We start from the raw sequence: 13,754 nt of genomic DNA, 5'->3' as shown, positions 1-13,754 counted from the left end.
AGCATATTTTGTTTTGGTTGGGGACTTCATTCCCGAGAACATTCTCTCTGATTGGTTTCAAAACTACCATTACTGGTCTCAACTAGAATCTTGAATACAAACATAAATAATGCTAAACTTGCTAACTTCATATGATTTGGGGGGACTTCAGGTTTATAAACATACTATCTATCTACCTTAGGAGTCCTGCTGATAAAGTGGTTAAGCATTGAGCTTTCAACCACAAGGGCAGCGGTTCGAAACCACCAGCCACTCCCGCGGAGAAAGACGAGGCTTTCTATTCCCGTCAAGATGAACAGTCTTGGAAACCCACAAAGATAGTCCTACCTGGTCCTATAGGGTCGCTTTGAGTCAGAGTGGACTCAGGGAAGTGAATGTTTTGGTTTCCAAGCCAACAGGAGCCTGCAATGGTTACGGATTTTTGAGTGAAGATGATCCCCAATGCCATGTTGAGCATCCATTCCAATGTCATCACAGGGGCATGTTAAAATGTTTACCCGGCGTCCGTTTTAGAGTCAGCACATCAAGCAAGATAAGACATGTAAGGCTCTTTCATTTCAAACGTTTTTATCATTAGACCCATTGACTGACTGCACAATTCTCTGGGTTGGCACGAGAAATGCGGGCCACTTTCGGAGTCTTTCTATGACACTTCACCCATTGGAGGTGTGGAAGTACTCGGTCAGAAGAACTTTCTCTCTTTCTGACACAGTACTTAGTCCTCTCCTACCCGGGTTGGCACTCTCATGCTCTTCTTGTTAGGTGCCATGGAGTTGATTCTGACTCACAGTGACCCCTGCGTACATCAGAAGGAGACAACTGGGACACCCGTAGTTGTTCGTATGTTTGAGCACATTGTTGGAGCCCCGGGGCAATCCATCTCACTGTGGACCTTTCTCTTTTTACCTGCCCTTCTACTTGACCAAGCAGGATGGACTTCTCTAGGGCCCAGTCTCTCCTGACAACATGTCCAAAGTAAGTGAGGCAAAGGCTGCGGTCCTCACCTCGACGGAGCATAGCACACTGGCTGTCCTTTTCCCAAGATAGATTTGTTTGTTCAAACAACCTGTCAATGTACTCCTAACACTATTGCTGGAGGCTCTTCAGAAAATCTTACTTGCATGTGATATCAGCGACAGTGTCCTTAATTTGTACGTTCTGTGGGTCACCTCTCTTTGGAATGGGTACAGATGTGGATCTCTTCCAGTCAGCTGGCCAGTAGCTGTCTTCCAAATCTCCTGGGATAGATGTGCTTCTAGTGCTTCATCAGCTTGTGGGAACATTTCCATCAGTATTCCATCAATTCCTTGTTTTTCACTAATGCGTTCAGTGTAGCCTGGATTTCTTCCTTCAGTTCCATTGGCTCATCATCTGCCACCTCCTGATGTGGTTCAATGTCACCTAGTTCTTTTTGTTTGGGTGACTGCCTGTGTTCATCCCACCTTCTTTTCATGCTTCCTGCATCATTCAATATTCTGCTCACAGAATCTTTCTATAGTGCAACCGGCGGCTTGCATTTTCTGCTAAGTTCTTTTAGTTTCAGATATGCTGAGCATAGTCTTCCGTTTTGGTTTTCTAAATCTTGCTCTTTGCCACATTTCATTCAATATTTGACTTTGCCTTCTTGAGCTGCTCTTTGAAATGTTCGGTTCAGCTTGCTGACGTCATCACGTCTTCCATTTGTCTTCACTGCTCTATGATCAAGAGCAAGTTTCCGAGTATCTTCTGCCATCCGCCTTGATCTTTACTTTCTTTCCTAACTTTGTAATGACCTCATGCTTTCTTCATATATGCTATTCTCGATATTCTCCCACATTTCATTGGGGCTTTTGTTATTAGTGTTTAAGGAATCAAATCTGTCCTTGAAATACTCTTGAAATTTGGATGGGATCGCCTCGAGGTCATACTTTGGCTCTCACGGAGTTGTTTTAATTCCCTTCCGCTTCAACATGCACTTACATATTGCTTACAATTGCTGGTCAGCTCCACCATCAGCCTCTAGCTTTAGCTGCTGATATGGAGCATCTCCCGGGTCTCTTCTCACAGATGTAGTCAATTCGATTTCTGTGCTTCCCGTCCGGAGCAGTCCGTGTATAGTCACCTTTTGTGCTGACAGAAGTGGTATTTGCAATGAAGAAGTCAGGAATGTGAACGGCCTTGCTATCATGCAGAGTACAGTGGAAAGTGGATGATGGCAGATACAGGTAGGTTAAATGTTAACACCTTGTCATTTTATCTCCCTTTCGACCCATTTTAATCTGGTTCTAGTGTTTAATATTTTCTGATTTCTTTTCAATTGAAGTTTCTCTCCTCTATTTTATTTTGTTATTGTTGTTAGCCTTTTTGTTTTTGAATGCGTTTCACTATGTGAAATCCAGGATGGGTGGATCTAAAGACAGTAAGTGGATTTTCTGGGGGTAGGACGGGGGAGGTTGGTGGGAAGGGGGTGCTAATAACAAGGGATCCAGGAAAGAGGAAAATGTTCCAAGTGATGGTACAATTCTTCTTGATATGATTCAACGACTGAATGGTATGATATGTGGATTACGTCCTAATAAAACTGTAAAAAGAAGTCATAGTTGGCCATGCAAAATCTGTCCTATGATCTTCAGCTTTGTCCCTAGCAACAACGACGATTCCATTATCTTTTGCATTCCAAACACCAATCATTATCAATACATCTTGATTGCCTGTGGGATTAATTTCAGGCTGAAGATGTTGGCAGATTTCTTCACGTTTCTGCATATGGAAGCATAGTGGTCACACGCTGGCTTACTAACTGCAGGCTTAGCAGTTCGACAACCACTGCAGAGGCGCCACGGGGGAAAGATGAGGCTTTCAACTCCTGCAATGAGTTACAGCCTCAGAAACCCGTGGGGCAGCTTTCCATTGTCCTGTACAACCCCCTGAGTATGAGACTGCTGTGCTGCCTACTGCACTGAGGGGGCACAGTCTACCCTGTCCTGTAAGGTTGCTATGAGTTCAAACAGACTCGATGGCGGCGTGCGAGAGCCACAGCGAGTGTGTGTGTGCTTTGGTGGCTGCGACGGGAATCTGAGTGATAGTTGTAATACCTGGCTTCCCGTGCATTCGCATAGACATTATCCTATCAGAGACAGTCCTGCACGTCTATACAGATCTTGAAAGCTGCTTTTTGATGACAGATGCAATGCCAATCCTCTTGCTTGTGTCCTTCTCAGCAAGCCACTTACCTGGAAGTTCGCATTTGACAGGAGGTTTTAAAGTGGTCCTGGGGGAAAGATTCCATTATCTTTCCATTTCTGTTTTCCAGGAGCATTTTTGTAGCCCCGAGTATGCATCATGGGCTTGCCTTGCCATTTTAAGGATTTGGGTGATGGCATTGGCAAGGCAGATTCATTCAGTAAAGCCAGACCCTGCCAGGAAGGTCTTCCCCGGTGAGGCTCTCGGCTGTGTCTAGGGAGGGGGCCCTTACCTGGGAGACTGTGATGCCGCACTTCTTGGCTAACTCCTCTTTGGCTTCCTCACTGGGGTAAGGGTTGCTGAGATGGGAATAGAAATATTCATTCAGGATTTCCGTAGCTTGCTTGTTGAAATTCCGTCTCTTCCGCCTTGACAAAGAGAAAGAAAATGACAACTGAAAGAGTTCTAAGTAAATGAAGAGAAGAGCTGCTTTAGGAAATAGACACGTGTTTATTTTAAAAAGGTCAACCGGAAGAGCTCCCCAAATGGGGCTAGCTGCCTCCGCCATCACCATACGCATCTGTAGCATCCTTCGACATGTACCATGGAGGTACTGGACAGAAGGATGGAAAATATTTATACCCTGGTGCGGGCCATGACCTTTCAGTAGTTTAGCAATGTTGGCTTTGAATCCTGGAGCTGGGTGACTGTGAGTAGCCCTCTCAGCCTCAGTTTCTTCAACAGACAGCCTAGAGAACCATTCTGCCCTCACCATCATTGGAGTAGGGGCAGTGAGGGCAGAAGCGGCAGCTTTTCTTTCCATGAGTTACTAGATAGTGGTTCTCACCCTTCCCCATGCCGCGACCCTTTAACACAGTTCTTCACGTGTGACCCCCCAGCCATAACATTTTCATTGCTACTTCATAACTGTAATTTTGCTACCGTTATGAATCGTAATGAAATATCTGATCTGCAGGATCTATTTTGTTATAAATTGAACATAATTAAACATAATTAAGGCATAGTGATTAGTCACAAAATAATAATGTAATTATAGATTGTGAAATATTTATGTGTTTTCCGATGGTCTTGAGCAACCCTGTAAAAGGGTCGTTCGACACCCAAAAGGGGCGCGACCCACAGGCTGAGAACTGCTGTCCTAGATAGTGGGCCTTACTCCTCTTGGCAACCAATCCAAGTGACCCCTTTTCCACCACAATCAAGGTACCTATGGTTACATCCATTCGTTGATGGAGAAATGAGTTCAAATGTCCCTCCAGTGGCACATGACGAGAGAGCCAAGTTATTAGTTCAGGTTGGTCTGACTAGAAAACCCAGACTGTTTCTTCTACAGAAATTCCCTCTTGGCAATTACACGGAGACTTTGCAGCCGTAAGGCACAAATAAATTACCATTTTCTCCCTCCTCTTCTCCCATTAAATGCACCCAATAGCAACATTTTTCAAATGGAGGAGGCTGGGTAAGAGGGTCCAGGGCTCACTGAGATTAACCCCTTTACTCTGACCTCCTTCAAAAGAAGTCCATTGGCCACTTCTTAAGCAACAGCAGCTGCTAAATGGTAAAAAGAAGCAAACAAACAAAAACAATTCACAGATGCCTCTTATTATTATACAGGTTGATAAAAGTTAGAAAAACCTTAACCAAAAAAGGGGGCAATTTTCTGCCTTACAAAAAAGTGCTAACTAACTAATCGTGAGAATTCTTTCCTTGCCTCCTCACAGCTAAGGCCTGTGGACAATGAGGGGCCTGGTCCCAGGCTCCCTGCAGACACCCGTGGCCCCTCCATGAGACTGTGGGCTGTCATTTTTAATGAGCTCAATGAGTGCTTCTGACATGCATGCTTTTATCAGCGGTGTTTCTGTATGGATCGGAACAATCTCCAGAACATCCCTGGTTTAGCTAGAACTTAGAATCTCCCACATTTAACCACCAGAAAACACTGAGATCGCCTTACTAGACAAGAAATTCAGCCAATACTGTATTTTCAGGGTCCCATTTGGGTTAATTAGCACAATAAAGTACCTGATTTTACCGGATGAGCACCATCTGTCTGTAGGTATGAACCACATCTGTCCAAATTATGCCGAGCCTAAGTCACTTCTCCGAATCACTAGGAGTTACTGGGTTACCCAGCGTCAGAATTTAGATGGATTGGATTAAGATGCCCAACTAGAAAGTAAGCTTGTGCTTAAAACTCTTATGTGATAGGAATATGAAGTAGATGACCAAGTGGCTACATTTGGTCACCAGGCAAGTCTTTGCCTAGCCTGTAGCTGCGCTGCTTTCCCTGAAGGAGGCAGTTGTTTTGGGTCTAGGGAACCCGGCCCTGATGGCTTCTCTAATTGCGAGAGCCTCCGTTCAAGTTCCTTCAATCAGTTGTTTGCATTAGCATCAGAGTGTATTTTTTGGGACTCTTCCAATGGAGCTCAAAGGAAGCCTCTCTGGAGCGGGCTGCTGGTGTGGGGATGGTGCAGACAGCTGTTCCTGGCCCTCGTCTTGGCTTACAGTGAGACCTTCCTGGGGTGGTCCCATCTACTCTGATGGACTCCCTTGGTGCTTGTTTCAGAGGCAGCCCTAACTGAGGGTCTCGGAAATCCTAGTATCAGGGCCTTTTTGTTCAGAATGTCAAGAAGTCTAGCAGAAAACCCACCGGATGATCAGACCATCGCACTACGACACCTTGTTTCTTTGCTTGGTTTGAAGTGTTATCAGCTCAGCCCACTAACGTCTGTGGTTGCAGGTCAACCAGACGCTGTGATGGTCAGTGTGTAAGAAACGAGGAAGCTATTTGATCATTATGAAGAGACACAATGGTTGGGGAGGTTGGTGGCGAATCACCCAGAGAAAATGTCTTAAGAAAGAAATTTGGTGTTTTGCAACCACATCACCACAGATAGTTTCTAGTATCTGTTAAGTTGCACTTGTTGGTGCCTTCAATAATCTGAGTGTTTAGCAGGCACCTCGGCCTGGGAGTGAGGCTGGGTGGTTCCTATTTGGGCCTCAAAACAAGTGCTGCCCTTCTCTTTCCTATCTCACCTTTTGTTCTACCCTTGTGGCCACGGCCATTTGAAAACTGGGTTTCAAGGAGCCACTGCCTTTTGGATGATGGTCTAAACCAGTGTTGCCTAATTGCACTTTTTGCAGTGATGCACACGTGCTTACTGCCGGCTGTCCAATACGGTAGCCATGAGTGACATGGGGCTGTTGAGCAGAGGCCAACTGGCTACTGTGATTGAAGAGTACCACCTTAAATTCTACTTAATGCCAGGAGGAAGGACAAATCTGTTTGGAGAGAAGTACAGCCGGAACGCTCCTTAAATGTATGAATGGGGAGACTTGGACTCGCTTATTTAGGCAGGTTATCTGAAAGGAACAGTCTCTGGAGAAGGATATCAAGCTTGGCAGCTTGGCAGAGCATCAATGAAAAAGAAGATGGCACTCACCACGATGGATTGACACAGTGGCTACAAGAATGGGCTCACGTATAGCATTGATGGTGAGGGTGGTGTAGGACCAGCCAGTGTTGGACTCTGTAGGGATACTAAGATTCAGAACTGAGTCAGTGGCACCTGACAACAAGAACAACAAATAACTTCAATCCAAATAACAGCATGTGGCGAGTTGCTGCCATGCTAGACAGTCTAACTCTGGACAGGTGCTTGCCAAATATGGTGCCTGGTCAGCCCAATAGAAGGAGAGCGAATACCCAGACTAAAATCCTGTTTCACTCTAGTTGAAATCATTCTTTATTTTAAAATACATTGTTGGCTTGTTTCATGAATATTTGAATAGGGAAGGTGTTTCTTAGGCTGTACTGTGTTCCTCCATGTTGAGGATCATAGGTGTCAATAACGGTCCCCGCACTAGTTTCTACTCCAGTTCAGCTCATCTTCAAGAGAATTGCCAAAGTAGTTTTTATGAAATACTGATCTGGTATGTCACCATTAATAATCATTATCGCATAGTTATATACTGTGTAGGACATGTAATTATTAATACGATAAGAGCTAACCTGTTCTGTGAATATGCGCCATACCCGATGCTGCCTTGTCCGATTGTTGTATTTAATTCTGCTTATAGGGCTATCCCTGTTCCGCAGATGAGAACATGGAGCCTGGGGGATGATCCGCTATCTGAACTCGATCGCAGGAGTAGCTTGAGTGGAGGCCAGAACGTGAATCCCTGGAAACCCGACTGGAGAACTCGCACGGTGAATCCCTCCACTTCCTGCTGAGACACCGCTGCGAGCTGCAGACTCTTAGTGGGATGGAGCCAGACTCTTCCTGGGACCGTTCAGACTTCCGCGTGCATTTGTTCTATCCCTAGTGTCTCATTCACCCCCACTTCTACACATGCTCTGCATAATTTCATCTCGCCATATCATATGTTTTCCATTCCCCACAGACACCCATGGCTTTCATGCTCCCGTGCCTATGTATGTCTCCTCCACGGCATTTGACACATGTTTGCATCAAGGGCTTCAAACTAGTTCTTCCCTGTTCAGTCATGGCTGGCAAAGAAAAACAGAATGAACCTGTATTTATAAAATCTGGGCGCACTGGAAAAATCACCAGAACAGAAAAAAACAACGCATGGGCTGATACCCTGATAGAAATGTGATCTCCCTCCTAGAAAACCAGAACAGCATTCGCATGGCACCAAAGCTCCAGACAGGCAGAGTCGTGAACAAAGATGGCGGCCAGTGCATATGAATGGATGCTCTCCCGTCCTGCCAATAACCTACTCTCCCCTGCATCAGGCGTCTCAAAGGGCTCACTGTGCCTCTTCTGAGACTTCACTCCACTGGTTTCCTGGCCCAGTTGCCGCTCAGGCAGACCCACACTGGGTCCATCTAGGCCTGTTGCAATTTGCAGCATCAGCCATGAAAGAACCGGTCGAGAGCCCTTGTGTGAATGTGTCTCGCCTTCTAGGGTAGGAGCTGTGCACGGCTCCCATTGGACATCCTGATGCCTACCTAAGTCATCGCCAGTCCTCCATGGTAAGTAAGGCGGGCTGAAGTTAAATTATGCTGTTCCTCCTAGCTCAGCGGTTCCCAGCCTGTGGATCGTGACCCCTTTGGGGGTTGAACGACTCTTTCACAGGGGTCGCCCAATTCATAACAGTAGCAAAGTGACAGTTATGAAGTAGCAATGAAAATAATTGTATAGTTGGGGGTCATCACCACATGAGGAACTGCATGAAAGGGTCGCGGCATTAGGAAGGTTGAGAACCACTGTCTTAGCTCATGTTATTCCTTCTATCTAGCAATGTACAGTTGCTCCTTTGAGATTAAGCCCCCTTTCAGGTAGAGTACCTGGTCCAGTCCGCTGACCTCCTATCTGTGTGCCAGATGCACTTCCTGTATATGTACAGCATGCAGTGTTTTTGGTTTTCAGTAATATTTTACTGTGTTCGGGCACAGGATTTACATGACGGTTTAGGTTTCCATTCAACCATTTTTAAACGAGTTCTTCAGTGACAACAGACGCGATCCTCATCATGGGTGAACATTCTTATTATTTCTGACCTGGGGGTTCCTCTTCCAGCAATCTACTTCCCCTGCCCTCTTGAATTATTATCTTTGTTTTACAGTAACTATTGACCATGTAGAAGTCCAGGAGGTGTCATGGTTCTGAGTTGGGCTGCGATCTACAAGGTCAGCAGTTCAAAACCACTAATCACTGTGCAAGAGAAAGATGGGGCTTTCTACTCCTGTAAACAGTGACAGTCTCAGAAACTCACAGGGGCAGTTCTACCCTGTCCTATAGGGTTGCTATGAGTTGGAATTGACTCAGTGGCAGTGAGTTTGGTTTTTCGGTTATTTACCATCGGGGCCTCATGTGAATTTTAAAAAGAGCACAGTGCTTAGGGGTAATATTCACTATTTTTGGAGCCAAATTGTTATTTCGGTACAAGGTGACCTCAGAGGTTCGTTTCAGATCAACATTTAAAGAGTATTTCAGGTCAATAGTCTTGGGAAAACCTCTAATGTCAACCAGTCTAGTAGGCCTGGACTTTTGTTTTGTTTTGTGTATGGGTTTGAGACTCCATATTTTCCCATCAGGGTCCATCTATGATGACCTTGAATAGAATGGATGATGGTTCTACACAAGCTCCATCTAGTTCAGTCGTTCTCAACTGGTGGGTCGTGACCCCTTTAGGGGTTGAACGACCCTTTCACAGGGGTCACCTGATTCATAACAGTAGCAAAATGACAGTTATGAAGTAGCAACGAAAATAATTTTATTAACTATCACTTACTCCCTCTCAACTGTTTATAGTGCTGGTAAAAAAAAAGTATAAAGTTTTATAGCACAATCCAATCCTTGCTTCAGAGCAAAAGCCCCAACCTAAAACCATTGGCATCTAGCCCATTCTAAGCTAAGGAGTGACCCGATCTATGTAAATCTTTATGGGAGGAGAGCGCCTTTCTCCAGGCACTGCCAGTGAGGCTGGCAGCCTCATACTTAACCCATAGCACCAGCTGGGTTCCTTTGGTTCCCATCAGGAGGTAATCAGTGTTGAATGGTTGTGAATTAATGGGACTTTTCCGGGACAGCTTTTCTGACACAGTTAAGTCAAAGTGCGAGAGAGTGGGACGGAGCTGGCCCAGGCGCCCAAAGGCAGTGGGCACAAGTAGAATTTTCAATGGTCTGCAAGATTCTGACCTGCCAGTGGACAGGTCCGTGCGTCCTCCAGGGGCCTGTAGCTACGTCCCTCCCGTGATGAGGCAATTGATCAGTAAAGGGAGGTGAGACCAAAGCCTTAAATTCAGAAGCTTCTCTCATGGGGCTCCAGGAAGCATGACAACTATCACATATTGTGAACTGCCTATGAGGCGAGGCAGTTTCTTCACGGAGAGCACCTCACCCTCCACCCATAAGGAAGTGGATTCTGCCAGCGGCTACAGTGAGCTCGGAAGGTGACCCGGAACTTCCATCAAGCCCTTGATTTCAGCGTCATAAGACTGCTTGCCCCTTCATTGTCTCCGCCTTGCGAGAGCAGAGAACCAGCCAGCAAAGCCCAGACTTGGGGTGTACAGAAATTGTCTTGTTTTAAATGGCTAAATTTGTATGCATCAACGAACAATTCTATGTACCTATTACATTACCAACACGGATTCTAGTGCTGAAAACCAGAGTCCCTCTTGTACTTTATTTGGCAGCCCTAAATTATGGAGAAGCCATGCTCATCCGATGCACGGATTTAGAGGCAAATGTGAATGTTCGGGCAAAGGCGTGTTTAGCCACCTCTCCCAGTTATAGCGAGTGACTCAGGGGACAATGACAGGAAGCCCACACATCAGGTGGTCTGGGCAAACACTGGGAGCCGCTTGCTCAGCTGTAGGCTGGCACTTGGGCCTATGGCCTTTCACAGCAACTGAATGTTCCCCAAACTGCAATGATAAAAAGAGTAACAATCGTTGCCTTTACTTTGGACCTTGGCTGAGAGGCAGAAAAGAGACCTCGTCTTAAAGTGACTGTCTTTCTGGTGCCAAAGAGAATCATCCAGGCAGAGGCTGGTGTTGGGGGGCAGAGGGTGGGAGGAGGATGGAAATGTGGACAAAGCAGGGCTTGGCATGGGTCTTTCAGACGCTGACCTTCAACTAGGCCGAACAGAATTACCACCAAAAAAGACATTTGACTGCACAATGATTCTGTGTCTCCCCTCCTCCTTCGGTTTCTTTCTTCGAAAGGAAGGCTGCCTGGGCCTAGCTTTTCTTTTGCTTTCTTCTTCTTTTTTTTTTTTTTTCAGGGTCTGCCAACATAAATACCAGCTCCAGCATTTCAATGAGGGGAGTTGCCACAGGGTGTAAGGAACGCATGCTGAGTGCCGGCGGCTGCAGACCAGGGAGGACCCAGCCAGAGGCCACCAGTCACCTGGACTTGGCATCCTGGGAGGAAGTCCGCATGGCAGCAGCCAGGCTGGCAGCAGCCCGTGTGGCTGGCACCAGCCTGTGGGGTGAAGGGAAGGCATGGGGTGGGGGTGGGGGGGTCTCTCTCCCCTGGGTCCATCATCATTCTACCTGGGAAACCCACTGTCTTTCAAGGGATTCTGACTCAAAGTGGGAAAAGCGATCTTTCCTTATTTTGGAAGTACAGTACGGCATCCTAGTGGCCCACAGACACGTTCTGCTAGCCAACACTGGTGTCATATCTTACTTGGCCCCGAATGCAGTAAGGGGAAGGGTGTTGAGGAGAAGGGGCTCGGGAGTTCTGAGAACGCTCATGCTCTCTGAAGTCTACATTTGTGGAGAGAGGCAAGTGTGGGTACAATTGCTAAATACCACCCCCAGGATCACAGAAGTGGAAAAGCAAAAAAAAGGCCAACAGAAGAATGAATCTGTCTGATTGAAAACAGGCCAAGCCATCGATCAGGACAGGGTGCATTGCCCCCTGAAAGAGCTGCCCATCTGATTATAAAAATCTTGCATTCGGAATTATTTTCAGAAGTTGAAATAATGATTTGTGACACCTGCATTTATAAGAGAGCTAATTTAAGATGAACTGTGGATCACATAAAGACAGCCAGGCTCTCAAAATTCATGTACAAGAGCGACCATCTCCACATTCTTGTAGTTGATAAAAGACATGGCTATATCTCCATGTGCCTGCCTGGAAAACAAGCAAACAGATCAAAGGTATGCGTACAGATCCCTGGAGCCAAGAACTGATGCCCTCCTGCCTGTCCTCCGATGTCCTTCTTCCTCCTTTTCCAAGAGGGCTTATCCACATTTCTTCTCCTGAAGGCTCTGAACTCACAACTAAAGTCATGAGCAGATAATACTGGGCCCATATCAGACCATCTATTAGCCCCCTCATATGCATCGCCTTCATCTTTGTATGCTTAACACTTGACCTAGAGTCTGGCCCGTGGGAATCTATTTATAAGTGTGGGTCCAATTTGAATTGAGAACACTTGTTATCTATATATAGCATGGAAAAGATTCCACCCGGCCAGCAAACTGAACTGTATAAGCTGGAGCAAGTACTCCTGTGACATGCAATGAAGACAGCTCCGGGCCCATAAGGATACAATGTACCAATAAAGATGGTAGTGTAGTGAGTTAATGCAATCAATCGGCTGCTAACTACAAGGTCAGTGGTTCAAGGCCACCAGCTGTTCCCCAGGAGATTTACAGCTTCAGAAAGCCACTGGGCCCGCTGGAGCCTGTCCTCTGACGTGGCTATGAGTCAGAATGGACTTGGCACGGTTTTCATCCTACCAGTCTATCACGGTAGCTGTGTTGTCCCTGTTCACACTCAGCGTGCGAGGCAGTGGCACCTGCCTGGTGTGTTCTGACACCAGTGGGCCAGCCAGTCCTGCAGCCTCCTTTACCTCACCTAAGCACTTTCCACAGGCTTCCACAGGGCTCAGCATGCCACAAGATGGCACTGGACGCTTCTATGGAGGGTCAGCCCAGGGATGCCAGGCTTGGTGAGTGGGTCTCCCCAGGAGAAGACAGTCCCTCATGACTCACCGCGCATCCAGGAACCGGGAACGCAGGATCATGACTGCCTCACACGTGCTCTGCTTGAGCTGCATCTGGATGGAGCTGAACTTGCGGTGGATGATACTGACCATCCGCTCGATCTCCTTCGGGGAGATGGGCCTGGTCCGGCTCTGCTCTCGCAGGAGATTCATCACGTGGGTGGTGAACTCGTTGCACGCCTGAAAGGGCAGGACAATAAACACCACAATATGTTTGGTGTACGAGCCGCTGCACACACCAGGTCTGGGGAGTGAGACTGTGCACGTGAGCACACACACGCCTCTCACAAATGAAACATGCCGCTTTGAAATTTTGAAACGTTAGAGAGACAGAATAACGGAGGCCTGGAAACCCTTTTTAGTCTTTATGGATCAGCCTGATGTGGGTTTTGGTTTTAAGGGAAAATAGATTTCTTAATCATGTTTTCTTCTCAATTCTCGTGTTTCTATGATTTTACTGAGGGGAAGGCAAGAACCTGAACCTAGTAAAAATTTCACATCACCACCCATACCCCGAGAGTGCAAAGGTTCCGAGCTTAGTTGTGAACAGACTAGAAGCTCCCGGCCACCCAGAGGCACCTTGGAAGAAAGACCTGGCGATCCATTTCTGAGAAAGCAGCCACAGCAAAGACCTTGGAGCACAGTTCCACGGTGATGGCATGGAGTTGTCCTCAGTGGGATCTGACTCGAGAGCAACTGGGCTTGGATACCACCCTTTGCTTCAGCGCTCAGTCAAAGATGGACCCAGTATGAACTTTCTGCCTTGCCCACTAAATTGCTGTAGCAGAACTTCCAAATATGCAGCTTGGGCCCAGATACGCGACAAACACATTCTCGCAGAACCATGGCGTGAGAAGCCTTGGTAACTCATCTGAGAGCCTGATCTTGAATCTACTTCTACCCTAGCTTAATAGAAGGATTTCTAATGCCGGCCTCCTGAAAACTCACTCCCTGCCTTTCATACCACACCAAGGAAATCTGCCACCACAATACAAAGGGATTTCGGGGCCTTGTGGAAACCACTCCAAACATTCAGGAACTCTCTCTGCACAAGGGAAAGCTCTCAGGTGATAAAAACA

The 13,754-nt window shown here is 46.7% G+C and overlaps 1 protein-coding gene across 4 annotated transcripts in view; it reads right to left on the bottom strand.

Moving 5' to 3' along the window:
* PBX1 (PBX homeobox 1) overlaps window positions 1-13,754 on the bottom strand; it is a 322,139-nt gene that overhangs the window by 48,039 nt on the left and 260,346 nt on the right. For all 4 annotated transcript variants that reach the window (XM_075564295.1, XM_075564285.1, XM_075564309.1 and 1 more), the window contains exons 4-5: window positions 12,665-12,855; window positions 3,455-3,590 (exon numbers count right to left, since the gene is read on the bottom strand). In XM_075564295.1, coding sequence (XP_075420410.1) covers window positions 3,455-3,590; window positions 12,665-12,855 — 327 coding nt within the window. The remainder of the gene's footprint in view (window positions 1-3,454; window positions 3,591-12,664; window positions 12,856-13,754) is intronic.

The sequence above is a fragment of the Tenrec ecaudatus genome, chromosome 1, assembly GCF_050624435.1.
Source record: "Tenrec ecaudatus isolate mTenEca1 chromosome 1, mTenEca1.hap1, whole genome shotgun sequence".
Taxonomy (NCBI): Eukaryota; Metazoa; Chordata; class Mammalia; order Afrosoricida; family Tenrecidae; genus Tenrec; species Tenrec ecaudatus.
Note: the sequence above shows the minus strand (reverse complement) of the source record. Positions and strands in the feature narration are given on the sequence as shown.